Source organism: Adiantum capillus-veneris, chromosome 9 (genome assembly GCF_014529385.1).
Source record: "Adiantum capillus-veneris isolate H3 chromosome 9, ASM1452938v2, whole genome shotgun sequence".
NCBI lineage: Eukaryota > Viridiplantae > Streptophyta > Polypodiopsida > Polypodiales > Pteridaceae > Adiantum > Adiantum capillus-veneris.
This window is the reverse complement of record NC_140939.1, coordinates 142,943,557-142,967,316: the sequence shown is the minus strand read 5'-3', so window position 1 is coordinate 142,967,316 and position 23,760 is coordinate 142,943,557. Positions and strand designations below refer to the sequence as shown.

General features: G+C 43.8%; 1 protein-coding gene across 1 annotated transcript in view; it reads right to left on the bottom strand.

Annotated features, from left to right (window-relative positions):
* The window catches only part of LOC147451296 (uncharacterized), a 73,010-nt gene that overhangs the window by 27,758 nt on the left and 21,492 nt on the right, over positions 1-23,760 (bottom strand). The window contains exons 2-5 of the mRNA XM_086520280.1: positions 12,511-12,645; positions 12,211-12,399; positions 11,959-12,096; positions 11,767-11,885 (exon numbers count right to left, since the gene is read on the bottom strand). Of these exons, the coding sequence (XP_086376406.1) occupies positions 11,767-11,885; positions 11,959-12,096; positions 12,211-12,399; positions 12,511-12,645 (581 nt within the window). The remainder of the gene's footprint in view (positions 1-11,766; positions 11,886-11,958; positions 12,097-12,210; positions 12,400-12,510; positions 12,646-23,760) is intronic.

The following is a 23,760-nucleotide window of genomic DNA, read 5'->3' as shown; positions in this document are numbered from 1 at the left end:
CCACCTTCAGTACACCCTGGCTATTTTGGAGGTGGATCCGTATTCCAGAGCATGGCTGGTCATGCACCTGGAAATCAGTTTTACACGCCAGGAACAGTAGGAACAGTGTTCGGGGGTGCTCAAACGATGATGCCTAACCCCACGTACAGTGTCATGGGTATGCAACCAGGGTTTCAGAGCACTCACGGCCAATTTGGGATGCCACAAGCAAATTTTGGTATGGCTGGAATTACAAATCAGCAGCCAAATATGGCATTTCCAGGTCAAGTTAATAGCGGCCAAGGAACACAGATGAATCCTAATAGTGTTCCCATGTTTCAGTCACTTCCATATGACAATTTAACGCCGCTGGAGAGGCCAACTCCGTACAAAGAAGGTGGCAAAGGTGTGTCATTCACGACCTTTACAGGGTTTGATGATAGGAAGAAGGCTCTTTCATTCCTCCAGCAGTTTGACAAGGCCTATGCAGGGGGAAACTTTACAGAGGCTTCAAAGGTCCGCAAGGCAGCCACTTTCTTGACAGGGAATGCGGGACAATGGTGGACAACTTTATTGCTTCAAGGGCAAGCTCCGTCCACATGGATTTACTTCAAGCAGATTTTTGCAACAGCATGGTTATCTGATGACTTTGAAGCAGATGTCATGACAGAATGGCACCAGCTTAATGCTGCCACTTGCAGAAATCTGGATGATTACAATCGGAAGTTTTGGAAAGCTCTACTTCCGGTAACTTCCTATAGGTTTGTGCCATTGACAGAACAGATTGAAAAATAGTGTTGTGGCCTACCCAAAGGATTGAGAAAATACTGCACGAAGACAAAAGTCACTACTTTGACGCAGCTCATCGAGGTAGCAAACACTGGCAATGGTTTGCTCAAGGGAGAAGATTGTGAATTTAACACTGGCGTCAAGGCAGGATCAGGCAAGAAAAATTCAGCCAAGAAGCACGTTCCCAATGAGGCTCCTAAAGGGACTCAGGAGTCAGCCAACGCAGGGAAAGATAAAGCTACGGCTGAATCAGAAAAAGGACCAGCGAAGAAATGGAAAAGACGTTTTCCTCGCAAGTCAGAAGAGCAAAAGAAGGTCCTGAGGACAGAGAACAAATGCTTTATATGTGAGCAGCCTGGCCACATTGCTTACAACTGTCCTACAAAGAAAAGGCCAGCTGATTCTGATGACAAGGAAGACAAGAAAGGAAAGAAGCCCATGGCTGGTCTAGTGCCAGATATGGTGGGAGACAAGCCAAATTCAGATGCAAGTGAGCTTTGCAGAGCATGGGGAAAGGTCAGGGATCAAACAGTGCTTATCTTCTTTGATCCACGTGCCAAAGCCAACTTCATTTCCCCAGAATTGGCTTCAAAGTTGGGAATCAGACCTGAAGAGATGGGGTATACAACAGAGGCAGGTTTGGCATGTCCTGGCCATACAGAGGCTGTGACACCCATCATTGGAAAGTTGCGTCTACATATCCAGTCCTATGTAGATGCTGAAGAATTTTACATCATGCCACTGGATGGATGTGATGTGTTGTTAGGTATTCCTTGGTTGTTTCGTGTACAGGGAATCATGGATGCCTACAACAAAAAGATCACTATACAGAGCAGGGGAAAGACTCATATTCTCGATGTAAAGCTTAAAGGGGAGTCTATTCCTACTGTATCAGCTTCTGCTATTACTTCTGTAATGAAAAAGCATCTTTCTGCGTACTTGGTTTTTGCACGTGAAGTGTCAGATTGTGATGAATCAAATTTATCTGTGCTAGATAAAGAAAGGTCAATGTTTTTACAACAGTACAGTGACTGTTTTTCTGATTCATTACCGTCTCAGTTACCGCCAGAGAGACCCGAGGACCATGCGATAGATTTGGTGCCAGGCAGTAGCCCACCAAATAAGCCTCCGTACAGGGTTAGTGCGGCTCAGCAGAAAGAGATAATGGGCCAAGTACAGGAGTTGTTAGAAAAGGAGCTGATTCAGACCAGTTCATCTCCATTCTGTTCTCCAGTGTTGTTGGTGCAAAAAAAGGATGGCTCATGGCGTATGTGCATCGACTACCGTGCACTGAACAAGAATACCATCAAGAATAGATTCCCTATACCTAGAATTGATGATATTATGGACAAATTAGAAGGAGCAGCTATGTTTAGCAGGATAGATCTAAAGAGTGGGTACCATCAGATCCGCATTAGATCAAAGGATGTGCACAAGACTGCTTTTAGAACGACGTTTGGCCTTTACGAATTTTTAGTGATGCCCTTTGGTCTCACAAATGCTCCTGCTACGTTCAATAGGATGATGGACAGAATTTTCCGTCCACACCAGCAGTTTGTTGGTACATTCTTTGATGACATGATAGTCTACTCAAAGAATGAAGAGGGGCATAGGCATCACTTGGCCATTGTGTTCAAAGAGCTACGCAGTCATAGGTTGCTCATCAATGCAAAGAAAAGTGAGTTTTTTCTGGAAGAGATTCACTTTCTGGGACACATTGTCTCAAAGGATGGTGTCAGAATGGATCCTGCAAAAGTTGAAGCAATCAAGTCATGGCCAAATTTGAAGACGGTGCATGATGTCCGAACTTTTTTGGGACTATGCTCCTATTACAGAAGGTTTATCCGAAATTTCGCTGAGATTGCTTCACCTTTACATGCTCTTCAAAAGAAGGCAGTCACCTTTAGATGGACTCAAAAAGAGATTTCAGCTTTTAATCTCTTAAAGGAAAAGATGACTTCAGATCCAGTCATTGTGTTGCCAGATCTTAGGAAGTCATTTGTGGTCCAGTGTGATGCCTGCGGTAGTAGCATTGGTGTTGTGCTAATGCAAGATGGCAGGGTTGTAGCCTATGAGAGCAGAATTTTGCAAGGGCCAGAGATGACCATGCAGCTCTATGAGAAAGAGTTACTGGCTGTGATTCATGCGCTCTTAAGTTGGAAACACTACCTGCTAGGTGCAGACTTTGTTGTCCAAACGGACCATCACACCTTGCGATACTTCTTGACATAGACAAAGTTATCTGAGAAGCATATGCGATGGGCAAATATTTTGTCCATGTTTCATTTTCAGATTGTGCATGTGGAAGGCAAGAAGAACGTTGTGGTTGATGCCTTGTCAAGGAAGCCACAAATTTCAGCTGTGTCAATTCCTTATCATCATGAACTTGATGATATGAGAGAACAGTATGAAAATGAAGAAGATTTTGCAAGGGTCTTCGAGCAGCTAATGGATGGACAACGTCATGAACACTATCTTCTCAAAGATGGGTTCATGATGATGCATGGCAGATTGTGTGTCACAAAGCCATTGCGACACAAAGTTATGGAAGAGAGTCATGTCCCACCGTATGCAGGGCATCGTGGTATCGATGCTACAGTTAAAGCGGTTGAGACATTCTTCTATTGGCCTACATTGAGAAGGGATGTGGATGCCTTTGTGCGAGAATGCCTAATATGCCAAAAGGTCATGTTTGACAGGCAAAAGGCACCAGGGTTATTGCAACCACTACCTATTCCAGATAAACCATGGGAAAGTATTGCTATGGATTTTATCTTTGATCTTCCGAGAACGCAGACAGGAAACGATGGTATTTGGACCATTATTTGCAGATTCAGCAAACAGGCTCATTTTATTCCTGTCAGGAAGAAGATAAAGCCAGATCAGATGGCACGCTTGTTTATGAGCAATATTTTCAAGTATCATGGCATGCCACAGTCGATTGTTAGCGACCGTGATCCACACATGACAAGTTTGTTCTGGAGAGGTTTGTTTGAGAATATGGGCACCACGCTCAAATTCTCTTCGTCATTTCATCCTCAAACAGATGGGCAGTCAGAAGAGGCAAATTCTATTGTCCTAGATCTGCTGAAGTGTTATGTGTCAGAGCATAAAGGAAAGTGGGAGCAGTATTTGCCATTGGTGGAGTATGCATACAATAATACAGTGCATTCATCAACTGGCAAGGCACCCTTTGAGATAGTTGAAGGTGGCAAGAAAGTTCCTCCCATACTGCATACAAAGGACAAGATATTTGAAGCAGATAAGTATGTTCAGGACATGGATGAAATGTACAAGAAGGTCAAAGTGGCCTTCTTGTACAATTGCAGCTGATCGTCACCGTCGTGAAGTGGTATATTCACTTGGTGATTGGGTGCTTTTACACTTTGAAAAGGCAAGGTTAAAGAAGATGAAGGGCAAGGAAAGACTGTTTCCAAAGCTCAGCATGCGTTACTATGGGCCTTTTCAAGTATGCGACATAATCAGTGATGTTGCATATAGGCTGAAATTGCCTGACAGTTGGAAGATTCACAATGCGTTTCATGTGAGTCTTCTCAAACCCTATGTGGGTGATGTGCCAGAAGATATGCCAGCTGAAGATCAGCCGGAAGTCGAGGAACTTGACGAGATCTTGGTCCCGGAACAAATTTTGGCACACAAAAAAAGGAAAGTTAAAGGCAAGGTTGCTAGGCGTTACTTGGTAAAGTTCAGAAACTATCCACCAATGGATGCTAAGTGGATGGAAGAAGGTGAACTTGCAGAGTCACCAACTGTGTTATCACTTTACATGGAAGCCTTCGATTTGCAACCTACCTTGACCCCTTGAGTTTCAAAGCTACATGGATTGTCAGTGTGACAATGGCTTCTGAAACAAATGATGTACAAGGTATTTAAAGTGAGCTCAAATGAAATACCTGTTACATGAATGTTAGAGTTGTACAGATTGTCAGTTTGGCAATTGCTCTTATGGAATGTCCAAAAGTTTGGTTAGTGCTATAGAAGTGAGTATTTCTTGTCAGTTTGTCAAGGATACAGTGATTCCTTCTATTGAAGAGTACATGTGTAACTGCATTCTTAAACTGTCGGTTTGGGTATGCTCGAAAGTGTTACGGGATCCAACGTGTACTATAAGACAGTGGCAAAATGTGCAGCTACCATTTTGTCATTGGAAAGTTAGTGACTCAAAGCAATGGCACAGTGCGAAGCTACCACTATGTCATTGGGACAGGATTCACACGCAGGCAATACATGAGTCGACGAGGTGTTGAATACACCAGGGTTGACAATGAGCATGTATGTGTCGTATATGTGTCGACAGGTGTTGAATACATCAGTGTTGATAGTAAGCATGTACGACATAGATGCAAACGAGGACGTTTGAGATTTCAAGAGGGGGGTATGTCACCAATGTGTGACTACTATCTATCCTTTTTGTTGATTTCTTTCTTATTATCTATTTACTTTCACTTTTTGGAAACACCCCTCGGGAAATCTAACTGCCCTGCATTGCATAGCTAGTGTGGAACTGTCCAGAGGGAGTCCAGGCCTGAGGGCAAGAGAGCACTAAGGTTGGACAAGGACTATGGTTAGCCAAGTGGGGTCATTGACTAGCCAAAGTGGAATCCTTTGCTACAGAGGCTACATTTCAGTTCTGGATGTGGCCGCAGTGTACAAAGAGGGTCGGATGACCTAGAAAGATACAATGGCAGCATCTCCTAAAATTTAGGGAACTGCTATTTTGGGACCTGAAAATGTGTTGACGTCATTACCTCCGGAATGACAAGGGGAACATTTTCTTACTCTGCCGTGAAGTCAACTGGGCAACCGGTTGGGATATTTTTAGACGGCAACCCGAAACGGGAAAATGCTTATAAATGTGCCAAGTGGCACCTTCTGGTGCACTTGCCTCATGCAACAAGAAGTGGCGCTGAATTTAGGAGGGGGAGAGCCTCATTTTCAGATTTGTCACAGGTTAAGAGCTATGGAGTGCTTGCTTTCCCTCCTATGTACAGTGCGGTGCCAGGAGTGATGCCCTGCACGCTACGCACTGCCCTCTCTCTCCCCTTTGGCAGTATGTTATGCCCCTCTAGTGGGCTCTTCATTTGACCAATGTACAGTTGTGTGGGTTCATGCGCGATTGCCGAGGCAAGAGCCTCTTGCACAGGTACTGGATTAGCTAGCGGCTAATCCCCTCGCAGGCACAGGTGAGTTCGGAGAGGTTTCATGCCAGAAATCTCGTCCTATTCAAAGGGCAAGTAGCCCTACAGGTGCGGGAGCTCGAGGACTTGCTACGGATGCGACCGGCACGCGAAACGGAGCCCGAGACAGTAAATTACAGCCTGCTGTGTATTTTTGCAGGTTTAGGGTTTTGGCCCTAAACGGACCCTAATACCCCAAGGAGGTTCGGGGACGCAAGGGGACCGTTGTACAGGTGATTTGGCGCATTTTCAGGGCTGAAAACAGAGAATTCAGCGTGCTGCAGATTCTCGCCAGGTTTTGCAAAGTGCCCGTATGCGTCGGGAAAGTCGGCCAATGCGTGGGAATACTGACCGTGAAGGGTTCTAGTACAGTTATGCTGCCGAAATCGGGCTGGAACAGTGGAAATTCAGCCGAGTTTGTGCGGGGCAGCTTGTAGGGAACCTCAGCGTTTATTCCCACTTTTTAACAATAAAGAAATACCGAAAGGGGCGCCTAAGTTAGGGGCCAATCTGGTGTCCGTCTACTCATACAGGTGCAATCTAGCAGCCTGTATCCCTCTCCCCTTTGTTGTGTCTTGAAAGTACAGGTACAATAGACGACTAATAATGGGTGAAAGCTAAATCAAGGTTTAAAGTAAAGTCTACCGCCCTTTTTGGATTGAACAGGCCGGTTTCAGATGCCTTGAGTCTTATCAAAGAATGTTCACATGAGGATTTTGAAGATGCACACCGAGCCTCGAAAGGGCTTGCTCCTGCCACGAAAGTGCACATTCCTGTACAGGAGCTTATGAATCCTATTGCTCAATATGCCCTTAATGCGGTGATTCTCTTCTTCCCGGATAAAATGCCTACTGCTCACGATGTAGGCCAATGGGTTGATTTTCCGCTTAAACGGCAACCAATCCGGGGGTTTTACTTTAGCACGAGAGGATTTTATGAGGTCTTATTAGCAGACATGGCTGCTCGAGGTGCCTTTGCTGGAAAAGTCTCCTTGACTCATATATTGCCCTGGGCTCTCATTAAGGACTATCAGAGCCTTTTTCGCCATAAGTGCCCTATTTGGGTCGAGGTAGTGGATTTTCCTCACACTTGGCATCACTTTGTTCCCTTGTTTACTACCCACTTGGCCAAAGTCATTTGCCCTCCTAAGCTAGATGCAAACACAAATTGTTTCTGTATTTTGTGGGACACTCATCCCTACACCAGCAAGAATTTCGGTTGGTTGTGGGGATAGAGTGGTTGGAAAGCGCCCATTCAAACTCAAATCTGGTAAATTTGCAAATTCTTGCTTCCATTGTGGCAAATTTGGTCCTAAGAAGTCCGAATGTTCGAGAATCATATCTCCAACCACCTCCTTCAACTGCCCCTTCCCCTCAGCCTCCACAACCTCTGAAAACTTCTCCTGAGGTACAAATCAAGAGTGCTTTAGCTTCCACCTCGACGGCTGGGGCGAATAAAGGCAAAGGAAAGGAATCTCAATTGCAGACACTTCCTGCTTTCCAAATGTAAATACCCACCGCACATGAGGATGTGCGAATGGGCACCAGTACTTTAGTCTCCTTTCTTGTTTGCTCGCACATTGTATATATTGTAAAGGATGCATAGTTCTTCAAATTGCATCTCATATAATGTATGTGGGTTATGCAATCACGACAAGTGGCGGCTCACATACATGTAAAGCCGACATAGTTGTTCTTCAAGAGCATAAACAACATCATTTTGCCAGACAAACATCTTACTTTGCGGGCTATTGGATAGCTTATGCAGGATCAATTGGCTCTTCTGGAGTGCTTATGCTTGTTGGACATAAGCTCTTCCCGACCTTGGCTTTCAATGATCCGGATCGGAGATGGATGGTCATCCAATGTATTGTTAATGGGGAAGTCTTTAAATTTGGAGGATTATATGCATACACTGCATCTGCTCATAGGGCACGGTTATGGAGTGTTCTCTCCTCATATTGTTCGCATTCTGATGCATTTCTTTCTGATGATTTTAATAATGCACCAAATCTTGTGGATAATACTATGGGCACTCTCACATGCTTCATGTGGAACGTCAATCATGGGATCATTTTATGTTGACTTGTCATGGATTGGATTTGTGGCCCCTTTTGCATGCCGACGACCCAAAATTCACATTTCAACATAATGCTTGATCTATGTATCGCGCTCGATTGGATCGCTCGTATCTTTTCAATATGCAGCAATATGATAACTTTGTGTGTGATATGAGGATTGATTATACCCTATGTCTCTCTGATCATGCTCCCATCTACTTGAAATTGCACTTCGGCTCCTTTTTTGCCAATGACTCCCTACCCAAGAAACGCCTTTTGCATGTCAATAATGCTATCTTAAGCATGAACTTCTTCGCACTATGATTGTGGACATCATCCCGCCTTTGACTTCTCAGATGCATATGTTGATATCATAGTTACCAAGAACGGAAACTGGAACGCAGAACGGCAACTGCCACAAAATGCCATTCCCTGTTACGGGTACTCGGGTTTGAAACACGGAACGGGGATTCGGAATGGGAACTTAGAATGGGAACGGGGAACGGAGACCTGAAAACGGCCATTCCCTGTTACTATGGTTGATATGGACAACTTGGTTTCAATTTGTTATGCGTGTTGAATGTGTCGTCCAAGATTATGGTAGGCTTTATTTGTCGCAATTGAGAGACCAAGTTAAGCAAGCAAAAGATACTTGTCACATATTAATGCACTTGGCCAACACTTCCTCTCTTATTGAGACTCAGATGATTGAGTTACTACCTGCTTGCACTATGCTACGACATAATGATGAGAGGAAATTGGCCAAATGGCAGACTCGAGCTCGCCAACAGGCTTCTACAGACACAAGTTGTGCTTCTAAACAATTCTTCCAGCATTTGCATTATTCTAGGCAATCTCAAGCTATCAAGAGAATTAAACTTTCATCAAGGGAGTGGACCTCCTTCTTATCTGGGCTGGCACAAGCCTTGCAGTCTCATTATGGCAAGATCCTTGAAACTCCTTTACCTCCCACACAAGAAGCTCGCCAAGCGCGTCATTTGTTTCTATCGCATGTTACTCCCATTCTTTCAATGCAACACGCTCAAGACTTGGAAGTTGTTTTCATTGAGTCAGAATTGTATGCCAATTTGCTTGATTTGGGTCGTTGGAAAGCTCCGGATTGAGATGGTCTTACTGTAGAATTTTTCTTGTCATTTTGGGATGACCTAAAGTTGCCACTGCTGATAATGATGAATACGGACTAAGAGCAGCAGGAACTGCCCTCCTCTTGGAAATAAGGCCTACTCAAGTTGCATGCGCTATGTGAAGAGCTCTCTCATTGGAGACCACTTACCCTCATACCTGTGGTATATAAATTGATGGCTACAATGCTTGTTAATCAACTCAAGATTCCTACATGAAGGCCTACATCAATCTCAATATGGCTTCATTCCACATCCTCAAATTATTGATAACCTGGTGGATGTCATCATTGGCATGAAATATGCGAAATACACTCGACGGGATGTATTGGTCATGCAAGTTGACATTGAAAATGCCTTTGATATTGTTCTTTGGGACTTCATTGCAAACTTTATGCAACAGTTGAGAGTTGGGCCTAAGCTCTCACGTCTGGAAGATGAGGGGAGACTCAAGGAGCAGTACAGTAGAGTTTTACTTAGTTGATGTAAGCTTGAATATGGTAAGGAAAATAATATCTCTTATGTTGTGAAAGCTACAAATTTGTCACAGCATAGTGTATGTGTACTAGTCTATTTAGCTTTTCTGACAAGTAAAAAAGCAGTATTCCATAGCCTATTGTGGGTTTATCAAGGTATTCAAGCATTGTGTGCTTATAAACTTTCTTACCTTTCAAAGCTAAAAAAAAAAGGCCATGCATAAGCAGACTATAAAAACAAAATATTTGAACAAAAAATTCCCTGAAATGTATGCTTTTTAAACAAGCCATACACTTTTTAATGAATTTCTAATGGTTTTAAGTAGTACTTCATGTTTATTTACACGAATGGTAAAATTGAAAGACGGCACGAGAAGAACGCATACATGCCCTTTCTTTAAAGTTGTTATTGCAGAATTTATTGAAAACTAATTACGCAATCAGTCACAAGATGACTAGCATGTATGCTTTTTAAACAAGTTATACACTTTTTAATAAATTTCTAATGGTTTTAAGTAGTACTTCATGTTTATTTACACGAATGGTAAAATTGAAAGACGGCACGAGAAGAACGCATACATGCCCTTTCTTGAAAGTTGTTATTGCAGAATTTATTGAAAACTAATTATGCAATCAGTCACGAGATGATTAGCATCGCTTAAGGTTGCATGTTGTATCTAAAAGACCACAATTACGCAAAGTTGAAGATAGTATCCACCTGAGAAGAGGAGGAGGGAGCATTAGCTTCATTGGTCATCAATTTTTCCGTCATGAGAATGATCATATTAAGTATACTTCATGGGAGACGACTCAAGATCACGTGCTCCTCCAATAGGTCCGGCGGTTGTATCTTTTGATGGCTCGTATCTTTGTACTCGATTGGATTCGAGCCCGGATTATGTGAAATTAGAGCTAAGAATGGTATGGCAAATTTATAATTTTGTTTAGGTACTTAAGCCTTTATATATATACCTAGATGAATCCAGGATAAGCCTAGATTCACCCTTAAAGGAAAGTGCAAGGTATAGACCCATGGTAGTCACCCACAAGACAATATAACCATCAACTCCATCATGCATAGTAATGACTAAATACCACGACATCCCCACTAACATCGTCAATGCCCAATAGTGGGTGTAGAACTAGGTACTAACATATGCTCCCACGACCCAAACACAACACACACACACATGAGCATACATCGACACAAAGTTCAGCGTACTGAGTTTCTGTCATGACTCTGGAGATCAAGGGCAGACTCAGCTATAATGAAGCCTAGCACTAAAAGAAGCATTAAATCGGAAAAATTAGAACAAAATGAGGTAGTTGATAGGGCATACGCACCACAAAAGATAGAAAGAATTAACACAATATCAAACTGGTCGTAACTTGGACGAAAATTTTACAATGTGAAGTCTGTATGTCCGCTATAAGACTAAAAAATATACCTAGATGAATCCAGGATAAGCCTAGATTCACCCTTAAAAGGAAAGTGCAAGGTATAGACCCGTGGTAGTCACCCACAAGACAATAGCTCCATCATGCATAGTATTGACTAAATACCACAACATCCCAACTGATGTCGTCAATGCCCAATAGTGGGTGTAGAACTAGCTACTAACACATGCCTCATATAAATAAGCCATACTAATTCATGCGAGAACTGTAGCTTAACTCTGCCTAGGAGTATTGCTATAAAAAGTAGATGGAGAATGGCCGCGTTCAGTTTCTGTGAGAAGATATCGCCATGTGATTGTTTCCAAGGCAAGCCTTGTTCACACCATGGGCGACGCCATTTTTAATTTTTAAAAAAGGAAATAATCTGCTCCTGGGACAACCCTTTTTTTCAGAGGGTGGAAACCGCCCGTAGTATTATGGGTTTGTTATATACATTTTCAAGCAGAATCAAAAAATGTCGTGCTTGTTTTGACCTACGTCCCATCTCAAACTGGTTTTTCAGGCCATCCAACCTTAAGCAATGACCAGGTACTACTTCGTCTGGGCAAGTGCGCGCCTGTGTGTGTGTGATTTACAAAAAAAAAGAGAGAGTGTGTGTGTGCACACGCGCATGCATGCGCGAGCATGCACATATAAAATCGATTGCCATAGAACAAGAAAGTCACCTTTCTGCAAACTGCAATGTAATATCTCTAGATACTGGTGTACCATTCTTTCCACATGCTAGTGGCAGCAAGTTTTGCACCCAAAACTGCATACCCACAACCAAGTCTCCCTGTGCTACCTGTATGACAACCCCCATTAACACCGTTCGCAACAGGCAATAAAGAAAGGAGGAATCAATAACACCAGCCCACCTGTCCATAGGCCCATGCCAGCATTACTAACTTATCCTGACCTTGGAACTGTGGACTGGTCCTCAAAAAAGCTGCCTTCTGTAGTAAGGCCTCTGGTCTCTTGCGCAAAACAAGGGCTAAAACAGCTAAAACACCTACCTGTACAAAGGCCACAGAGCTAAAAGTTCAGTTATCCACGGAATATTTATCAGGACAACCAGAACAGGCCAAAACATATCAATCTAATGAAGCAAAACAATAAAGACAAGACACCTTTGTTTTTGAGGAAACAGGCACAGATCCAGGCTTTGAGCCCTTGTGACTTCCTTGATGGAGCTGCATATCATTAACGACATCATTCAACCCCCAGATAACAAAGTCCCCAAGGGCACTAATAGGCCTTGCTGCTAACCAATCAGTGGCTGTTTTACATACAGCCTCGGGAATATAACACAATGGAATCTGAGAAAAAACAATAAAACAGAACCTTTAGTTCATTGCAGAAATCTGCAGAGTTGGCAGCTCTGCGCCTACAGTACCACCTAACTTGTTACTTCAGTTTTGGCATCTGACCTCCACAGCCTTTGAAAGCGGCTCTTTCAGGATTTTATTCCATCCAAACTGGGAAGGAGTAACAGCATTGAAAGCCCTTCCAAAATAATCTGCGAAACGCATTAGCTGCACATCTGGTGAATCCACAAAAGATTCCTGCAGAAGAACGCACTTTTTCAATGCCCCCACCATTGCAGTTGAGCTGGCAAAGCATGCATGCACATAGATACATATGCACAGCACGAGGCAAACAAGGAGATGAGAAGCTTCAGTATTTCAGGAGACATACATATATCTAACACGATAATCTCAGGAATGCACCAAAGTTCATATCTACATAAAATGCAAGTCCTAGACTATTGGTTTCATCAACAAGACCATCTTCATCACGCATCCTTCCACCAATCATTAAAACGTCTCCATCCTAAACATCAGCACCTAATAGTTAGTGCGACGTCGGTATTAATATAATCTCTAATATACATCAATACCCTAAAAAAACATGCGCGAGCTGAGAGAGAGATATACATTGGTATTAATATAATCCCTAATATACATCAATACCCTAAAAAAACATGCACCAGCTGAGAGAAAAACCGTTAAACTTCATGAAGTAGAATAAATATATAACGACTTACACACACCGAGATAAGTCTGGAAACATGCCCAAATACATAATTTCAATAATTGTAACCTATCAAACTAGAAATTCAACCTTTCTGGACAATATGTTTGTGTCTGAGAAGTTGGCGCATAGAAGTCTGAAGTTGCACAGTATACTAATGTGATACTAATCTTGTGTCGCATCTTCATCAATCAATGTGCCTAATAAACAATCTTGCACAATCCTTGGACAGCCCATCTTACAAAACACACCCGCAAATGGTAAACCTTGATATGCAATTGTCATCGCAGTGGGTGAGAGTCGTGTAACCAGATCAGCTATCACAAAAAAACACGTGTCGTTCAGCTTAACGTCCTTTGGATGCCGAAGTCGGCCTATAGGACATCATATAGGTTCTTTCAAAGTTTTGAGTACACTCCACTACAGTATGATAGGTTGGCTCTAAAAGGAAAGATAAATGAAAGTAACTGTAACAGACTTGTTCACTCCAAGTTGAGAATCTACCGCGATACCACAAATAAACACTTCAAAACAGTTCACAGTTCACAATTATTCAACACTGGCCCGGCGGAGTTCCTTGCCTAGAGATATTTGGCCCAAAGACTGGCGCCCCTTTCGGTATTTCTTTTTGTATTAATCTGTGTTCAAAGTACAAGAGTGTAGGCAGGTGCTCACTCTCAGAGTCTGTGTCTAGATGCTCTGAGTTGTAAGGCCCTACCCACATATTTAAATGTTTACAAGGGATGCTAAAAATAGAGCCCCAAAAGCTGAAAATCAAAAGCTCTTCATAAAATAAAGCAGAGGAGGTTTCTCTCTCTCTCTCTCTCTCTCTCTCTCTCTCTCTCTCTCTCTCTCTCTCTCTCTCTCTCTCTCTCTCTCTCTCTCTCTCTCTCTCTCTCTCTCGCAGAAAAAGCAATGTCCAAAAGCTGCGCCAAAAACTGCCGCAAATTGCACAGGAAATCACGGGCGTCCGTACAGCTGCCACGTGGCAAATCCTCTGAAATTTCTGGGGCTGCAGTACAGCCAGCCACATCAGCATTTCTGAAGATCTCCGGGGGTTCCCACAAGGCAGCCACATCATCAAGGCAGAGTGTGTGTGTGTGTGTGTGTGTGTGTGTGTGTGTGTACTGGACAGCCACGTCACCGTTTGTGACATACCCCCCTCTTGAAAGCATTGTAATCGCCCTCGATTACGCCTGCAAAACAAATAGAAGCCGTAAACTGTCTTAGCAGACACTGACTATTAGTACCGATGCACTAGGAACACACATCTAGCACAGGTACCAATCGACAATCACATCACACGACATCACAGGACATCTCTTGACAAATCACATTCAACATTCATTCGGATCTCAGACCATGATTTATCGGCAATGCAATTAAAAAATCGCATCTAGATCTACTCAAGACCTCATAGATGCCCGATTGACTAATCCCTATTGCAACCATGTCTATCGAGATCATTCAGACCAAAATGCTACAGTCATTCGTCTATCAGTTCCTGCACTTAAAAGCAAGTCAAGAACAAATCGGTTTCATATTCGGGAATTCCGTTTCATAAAGTCATACAGCAGAATACTGTCAGCTCTCAGTATCCCTGAAGCTCAAAGAGACATCAGTGACTCTAGTATTCAAAAATCGAGGCATCTGTTAACAAAGGAGCGGAGTAACTCCCCTCTTGTGCACCCACTGCACCAGATCTCCTGCCAAGCTGAATTCGGGATTCCATTTGGAGTAGACTATGCTAAACCAAAAGCTTCAAGGTAAAGTTTCACAATGTGAGGAGTATCTTATCTGCTAGGTCCTCCTCCTCCATCCACTTCGCATCCAATGCACGACGGTTCTTGAATTTAACCAAGAACCGCCTTCTCACTTTACCCTTATTCTTTCTGTCCTTATGTGCCAATATCTGTTCAGGAGCAAGGATCTCCTCGTTTTCTTCCACTTCGGGTTGCTCATCAAGCTCCCCATCTTTGGCACGTCACCTTTAAAAGGTTTCAAGAGACTCACATGAAATGCATTGTGAATCCTCCAAGTGTCAGGCAATCTCAATCAAAAGGAAACATCATTGATCTTTTCGGAGATCTTGAAAGGTCCGTAGTATCGCATACTAAGCTTTGGAAAAAGCCTCTCCTTTCCCTTCTTCTCTCAGGCGTGCCTCCTCAAAACGTAAGAGCACCCAATCATCCTCCTTCAATTTCAAATCGCGATGATGGCGATCTGTTGCCTTTTTCTGTCTTTCCTGAGATTTCTGCAAAGCCTCGCGGACCTTGGCTAGAGCCGTGTCTAAGTCGCGCATGTACTCATTAGCTTCAAAAATCTTATCTTTCGTCCTTAGGAAGGGTGGAACCTTCGCAGCACCTTCAATAATCTCAAATGGCGCCTTCCCCGTTGAGGAGTGTATCGTGTTATTGTAGGCAAATTCCACCAAAGGTAGATACTTTTCCCATTGAGTCTTCTGATCCGAGATATAAGACTTCAATAAATCTAAAACCACTTAATTGGCAATCTCAGATTGCCCTTCAATCTGCGGGTGGAAAGATGACAAGAACTGCAATCGCGTGCCAATGTTCTCCCAAATTGCCTTCCAAAACAAACTCGTGAATCTGGGGTCCCTATAGGAGACAATCGCCTCAAGCATGCCATGTAATCTGAAAATCTGGGCCACAAACAATCTCGCTAAGTGATCCGGCTTGACTGTTTTCTTCACTGGAATGAAATGAGCCTGCTTGCTGAATCTGTCAATAACAATCCAGATACCATCGTGACCACTCTGTGTTCTCGGGAGATCAAAAATGAAATCCATTGCAATACTTTCCCACGGGCGGGTGGGTATGGGCAAAGGCTGTAACAATCCCTGTGCTTTATGCCTGTCAAACTTGACCTTCATGCATACCAAGCAACTACGCACAAGCTCGTCCACATCCTTCATGAGTCTCGGCCAAAAGAAGTATCTCTCTACCCCTTTCAAGGTGGTAGCAATGGCGCGGTGACCCGTAAAAGGTGGACAGTCGCATTCGGTCATAACCTATTCCCTCAACGGCTGTGTAACGCACAACATGGTTTTCCCCATCAAGTAGCCATCCCGAATGAAATATCCCGCTACTATTTCCCCATCCCGTATCCGTGTGAAATTGTCTGCAAAATCTGTATCCGTGGCATACTGATCGACCATATCCTCGAAGCTCCGATGATGTATCGCAGAAATAGTGAGAACCAACGGCTTTCGAGACAAAGCATCTGCCACCAAATCCTTCTGACCCTGAACATGGACAATCTGGAAGTGAAACTGCGACAAGATGTTCGCCCACCACATCTGCTTTTCCGATAGCTGCTTCTGTGACAAGAAGTAGCGTGAACTCTGGTGGTCTGTAAAGACAGTAAAATCCGCTCCGAGTAGGTAGTGCCGCCACTGAGTAAGAGCATGGATAACCGCCAAAAGCTCTTTCTCATAAATTTGTCCTGTCAATTCCGGCCTTGAGAACAATCGGCTCTCGTAGGCAATGACATGGCCTTCTTGCATTAAGACCGCACCCAGACTACGACCACAAGCATCACAATATACTTCAAATGACTTCTGCAAGTCCGACAAAGTCAAAACTGGTCCCGTAGTCAATTTCTCTTTCAAAGTCTGAAAGGCAGTAACCTCTGTGGGTCCCCACGAGAAAGGGACTCCTTTCTGTGTCAAGATATGCAAAGGAAAAGCAACCTTTCCAAACTTTCTAATGAACCGCCTGTAGTACGAACACAATCCCAAGAAGCTTCTATTCTTCAAATCGGGCCAATCACGGATAGTTTCTGCTGCCGAAATCGGGCCGGAACAGTTGAAATTCAGCCAAGCTTGTGCGGGGCAGCTTGTAGGGAACCACAGTGTTTATTCCCTCTTTTAAACAATAAAGAAATACCGAAAGGGGCGCCTAAGTTAGGGGCCAATCTGGTGTCGGTCTTCTCATACAGGTGCAATCTAGCAGCTTGTATCCCTCTCCCCTTTGTTGTGTCTTGAAAGTACAGGTAAAGTGGGCGACAAATTAAATGGGTGAAAGCAAATAAGGTTCAAGTCTAGGGTCTACCGCCCTTTTTGAAAGTACACGCCGGTTTCAGTGCACCTCATCAAAAGAGGTCTCGCTCATATATTTTGCAAATTTTGGGTCCTTCGAAAAATTAAGCATCATCTTTGTTGCATCGCCGATTAATCGTCGACGCTCCATCTCTTCGAGCTCCGCCTAAGTAGGCCGAGGCAGGCGATACTCCTCGCGTGAATCTTCGTTGTGGTCTCTTCCAGCATCTCCGGATGCAAAGGAAGTCGACTGATCTCTGCCTGAAGCCATAAGTGCCGCGGAAAAAAAAAAGGGGGATTGGATTTCCTGTAGAAGAGAAATCGGCCGTGCTCTGATACCACTATAACAAACTTGAACACTCCAAGTCGAGAATCTCCCGCGATACCACAAATAAACACTTCAAAACAGTTCACAGTTCACAATTGATTCAACATTGGCCCGGCGGACTTCCGTGCCTAGAGATATTGGCCCCAAAGACTGGCACCCTGTCACAAAGTGATGACGTGGCGGACAGCAAAAACCCTAATTTCTCCCAGAAACCCTAAAATTCCTTCAAACCCTAATTTCTGCCAGAAACCCTAATTTTCGAAAATCGCAAGAGGCTTTTTTTTTTTTTTAAGGGAAAATGATGAGCGACGCGAATTTTGCTTTTTTTTATAAAAAAAAGAGAAAAAGACTCTCTAAGAGAGAGAGAGAACTGATGCTTTTTATTTTAAAAGCTTTTGGGGCTCTGCTTTTTGGGCATCCCTTGTAACCTTTAAATTAGTGGTGAGGGCCTCACTTCTCAGAGCATCTGGACGCAGAGTCTGAGAGTGAAACCCTAACCGCTCTCTTGTACTTTGATGATTGATTAATACAAAAAGAAATACCGAAAGGGGCGCCAGTCTTTGGGGCCAATATCTCTAGGCACGGAACTCTGCCGGGCCAGTGCAAATCTATTGTGATCTGTGAATTGTTTTGAAGTGGTTATTTGGTGCTGTCGCGTTTGATTCTTGACTTGGAGTGTCCAAGTCTGTTACTGTGGTATCAGAGCACGGCCAATTTCTCTTCTACGGGAAATCCGATCCCCGAAAATTTTTTCCCGCGGCACCTATGGCTTCAGGCAATGATCAGTCGACTCCCTCTGCATCTGGAGATGCGGGCAGGGATCACAACGAAGATTCCGGCAGAGAGTATGGCCCGCCTTGGCCTACTTAGGCGGAGCGGCGAGAGATGGAGCGTCGCCAGTTGATCAGTGATGCAACAAAGATGATGCTCAATTTTGCCAAGGACCCGAAGATGGCAAAATATATGAACCAGACCTCTTTGGAAGAGGTACAGATGGAGTGGCAAAGAACCACAACACCACTCCCGAAACCCGCTCTCAAGAAACCTTCTACCTCCAAGAAAATATACGGCGAAGAAACTGGAGAACATGGTTGATGCACGGATTGCTCAGCTTTTTGACGTGCAAAAGAAAGGCAAAAAGCACGGCAAAAAGTAGAAGAAATACACTGACTTCCCGGGATATTTGGGTCGTCAATCGACTTTTGACAAGGCAAAGAAACAAAAGAAGCGTGTTCGATTTGAAGGAGTACCCAGTTCTTCTTCTTCTTCTGACAGTTCTTCTAGCTCTTCAGATTCGAGCGAAGAAGACAGAAAAGGTAAAAAGCAAAGCAAGAAACAAAGCTTCGGAAAGGGCAAGAAAAAAGGCAAAGAAGGCTACATCTCGCCCAGAGACTGACAGTTCTACTGAGGACTCGTCTACAAACAGCTCAGATTCCGATGATGGAAACTTTTATGCGAACAAGAAGAATTTTTTACAAAGCCAACCAGTATGACTTTCTCGAAGATGAAAGCAAGAAAGTCCGAGAGTTTAAGGAAGGTGACCACTCGATCAAGTTTGATACTTTTTCAGGATACTCAGATGCTTCGAAGGCTTTGTCTTTTGTACAGCAGTTTGACATCGCTTTCGCTGGAGGACGCTATTTAGAGCACTCCAAGATTCGGAGAGCTGCCTCTTACTCTAAGGGGAATGCTCGTACTTGGTGGTCCACGCTTCTATTAACCAAGACTGTGCCAGTTACATGGCTGAAATTCAAGAGGCTTATTATTTCTTCTTGGTTGACTCAAGAGTTTGAGCGAGATATACGAGCTGCTTGGAACCATCTCCGGATGATCAAGAGCGATACAGTGAATTCTTATTGTGAAAGATTCTGGAGCTCTTTTCTACCCACCTCTTCATTCAAGAAGATCTCGTTCAGAAAACAGATTGAGCGGTTTACCTTGGGTCTACCTACAGAGATCCGAGATCACTGCTTGGAACAAAAGTCAGCTTCTATTCAGGATTTGATGAGTCATGCAAAGTGGGGCTTTGCCATTCACTTTGGCAGTCTGACCTACCTCACAGATGAGGCCATGACACAACGAGCCGAACAGACTTCTGGGAATGAAAGTAGAAAGAAAAAGAGCAACCCAGAGAAAAAAAGATGCACGACCCAAGTTTACTCCAGAGGAAAGAGCTCGCTTCATCCGAGAGGGGAAGTGCTTTGGATGCGGGGAACATGGACATATCTCCGCGGAGTGCCCTAAAAAGGCACAGAAAGAACACAATGATAAAGATGACCACACGTCTGAGAGTTCGAGAGCAGCTGAGGAATGTGGCAGAAAAGGCAGATAGAAAAGCAGAACTGGTACCACATGGCGTGGGACTTGCATCGAATCTAATGAATGAAAGTACAAACTTTGCCGCTTTTGGGGCAAAGTGAAGGATCGGGAAGCTCTTTTGAAGGAGCCAAGGCCAACTTCTTTTCACTTGGAATTGGCAGCTCGATTTGGAAATTACGCCCAACAGATTGACGCCATAGGCGGAGGTAGTTCGACTGGCACCCGGATGGGATGTTGCCATTACACCGAGCATTGGCAAACTTTGTTTGCAATGACAGGGGTGTTCAGGGCACGCGAGTGACGTTCTACTCGGGATCCCTTGGTACCACAAGAACTACGCCGTGGTTGACTATCGGGTCGAGAAAGCGACTTTGATAAATGAAGGGCTTAGAGATTGTACTTGATGAACTTCAGTTTCTTACTCATTCTTTTGGAAGAGAACTGAGCGATGGCTAAAGGTTGAATATGTTTTGACCTGATCAAAAGAACGCCAAGATTTTTCTCCACACTCATGCCGATAGCTTTTCAGAGGGCCTGAAGATCAACCCATTGATCTGATACCTAGACGCACGCCACCGAATCGGCCACCTTACCGTGTGAGCCGAGTACAGAATGAAAAGATTATGAACCCAGTGAAAGACCTCTTGGAAAAGGGTCTTGTCCAACCTAGTACTTCACCGTATTGCTCTCCAGTGTTGTTGGTTTTGAAGAAAGACAGATCTTGGAGAATGTGCATCGATTATAGCACTCTCAACGAAATCACCATCAAGAACAGATTTCCGATTCCTAGGATCAATGATATACTCCACAAGTTACAAGGATCCTCGTGCTTTAGCAGGATTGACTTGAAGAGTGGATATCATCAGATCAGGATAGCGCCAGGAGATGTCTACAAGACAACTATTCGGACGACTTTTGGGTTATTTGAGTTTTTGGTGATGCCTTTTGGCTTAACCAATGCTCCTGCGACATTTAACCGGATGATGGACAGGATTTTTCGAGAGTACAAGCTATTTGTTGGCACTTTCTTTGACGACATCATTGTTTTCTCCAAGAATGAGGCAGAACACAGAGATCATCTGCTTCAAGTCTTTCAGGCATTACGAGATCACACGTTAGTGATTAATGCAAAGAAAAGTGAATTTTTCCTACCAGAGATACACTTTTTGGGGCACATTGTGTCAGCAGTAGGAGTGCAAATGGACCCGGCCAAGATAGAGACTATCCGTGATTGGCCCGATTTGAGGAATGTCCATGAAATTAGAAGCTTCTTGGGACTGTGTTCGTACTACAGGCAGTTCATACGAAAGTTTGTAGAGGTTGCTTCCCCTTTGCATACCTTGACACAGAAAGGAGTACCTTTTTCGTGGGGACCCACAGAGGTGACTGCATTTCGGACATTGAAAGAGAAATTGACTACGGGACCTATTTTGACTTTGCCGGTGAAGTATATTGTGATGCTTGTGGTCATAGTCTGGGTGCGGTCTTGATGCAAGAAGGCCATGTCATAGCTTATGAGAGCCGTTTGTTCTCTAGGCCGGAGATGACAGCACAGATTTATGAGAGAGAGCTATTGGCGGTTATCCATGCTCTTACTCAGTAGCGGCATTACCTACTCGGAGCTGATTTTACTGTCTTTACAGACCATCAGAGTTTGCGCTACTTGTTGTCACAGAAGCAGCTTTCAAAAAAGCAAATGCGGTGGGCGAAGATCATGTCACAGTTCCACTTCCAGATTGTCCATGTGCAGGGACAGAAGAATGTGGTGGCAGATGCTTTGTCTCGGAAAACGTTGGTTCTGGCTATTTCCGCTATACATCATAGGAGCTTCAAGGATATGATCGATCAGTATGCCACAGATACAAATTTTGCAGATATTTTCACATGGATACGGGATGGGGAGACAATAGCTGGATACTCCCTTCGGGAAGGCTACTTGATGAAAAAGACTATGTTGTGCGTTACACAGCCGTTGAGGGATAAGGTTATGACTTAATGCCACTGTCCACCTTTTACGGGTCACCGCGGCATTGCTACCACCATGAAGGGGGTAGAGAGATACTTCTTTGGGCCGAGACTCAAAAAGGATGTGGAAGAGTTTGTGCACAGTTACCAGAAGGTCAAGTTTGACAGGCATAAGGCACAGGGATTGTTACAGCCTTTACCCGTACCCACCCACCCCTGGGAAAGTATTGCAATGGATTTCATTTTTGATCTCCCAAGAACACAGAATGATCACGATGGTTTTCCGATTACATGGTACGTCTGAGACGATTGTCTCCGACAGAGACCCCAGATTTATGAGTTTGTTTTGGAAGGCAATTTGGGAGAACATTGGCACGCAGTTGCAGTTCTCGTCATCGTTCCACTTGCAGACTGACGGGCAATTTGAGATTGCCAATTCAGTGATTTTAGATTTATTGAAGTCTTGTATCTCGGATCAGAAGACTCAATGGGAAAAGAACCTATCTTTGGTGGAATTTGCCTACAGTAACATGATACACTCTTCGACGAGGAAGACGCCATGTGAGATTGTTGAAAGTGCTACAAAGGTTCCATCCTTCCTGAGCACGAAAGATTAGATATTGGAAGCGGATGAATATTCGCGAGATTTGGATACGGCTTTTGCCAAGGTTCGCGAGACTTTGCAGAAGTCTCAAGAACGAGAGAAAAAGGCAACGGATCGCCATCGTCGCGACTTGAAACTGAAGGAGGATGATTGGGTGCTCTTACTTTTGAGAAGGCACGCCTTAGAAAGAAAAAGGGAAAGGAGAGGCTTTTTTTCCAAAGCTTAGTATGTGATACTACGGACCTTTCCAGATTACTGAAAAGATGAATGATGTCTCCTTCCGATTGAAACTGCCAGATACTTGGAGGATTCACAATGCATTGCATGTGAGTCTCTTGAAACCTGTTAAGGGTGATGTGCCTGATGATGCGGAGCCTGATGAGCAACCCGCAGTGAAAGAAAACGAGGAGATCCTTGTTCCAGAGTAGATTTTGGCACATAATGATACGAAGAAAGGTAAAGTCCGAAGGCGGTTCTTGGTTTAGTTAAAGAACTTTCCTGCATTTGATGCGAAGTGGATGGAGGAGGAGGACCTAGCAGATACTCCTCGGATTGTGAAACTTTACCTCGATGTTTTGGTTTAGCATAGTCTACTCCAAACGGAACCCAGAAACTCAGCTTGGCCGAAGATCTGGTGTGGTGGGATGCACAAGAGGGGAGTTACTCCGCTCCTTTGTCAACAGATGCCTAGATTTTGATACTAAAGTCATTGATGTCTCTTTGAGCTTCAGGGATACTGAGAGCTGACAGTATTCTGCTGGATGACTTTATGAAATGGAATTCCTGATTATGATACTGATTTGTTCTTGACTTCTTGTGAGTGCAGGAACTGATAGACGAAATGACTACAGCATTTTGGTCTAATTGATCTCGAATAGACATGGTTGCAATAGGGGTTATTCAATCGGACATCGATGAGGTCCCGGTTGGACCTAGATGTGATTGCTAGCTACATTGCCGATAAATCATGGTCTAAGATCCGAATGAATGTTGAATGTCATGTGATGTCCTGTGATGTGACTATCGATTGCGTACATGTGCTAGATGTGTGTTCCTAGTACGTAGGTCCTAACAGTCAGTGTCTGCTAAGACGGTTTATGGCTTTTGTCGGTTTTGCAGGCGTAATCGCGGTCGCTTACAATGCTTTCAAGAGGGGGGTATGTCACAAAGTGATGACGTGGCGGACAGCAGAAACCCTAATTTCTCCCAGAAACCCTAAAATTCCTTCAAACCCTAATTTCTGCGAGAAACCCTAATTTCCGAAAATCGCAGAGGCTTTTTTTTTTTTTTAAGGGAAAATGATGAGCGATGCGAATTTTGCTTTTTTTTATTAAAAAAAGAGAAAAAGACTCTCTAAGAGAGAGAGAGAA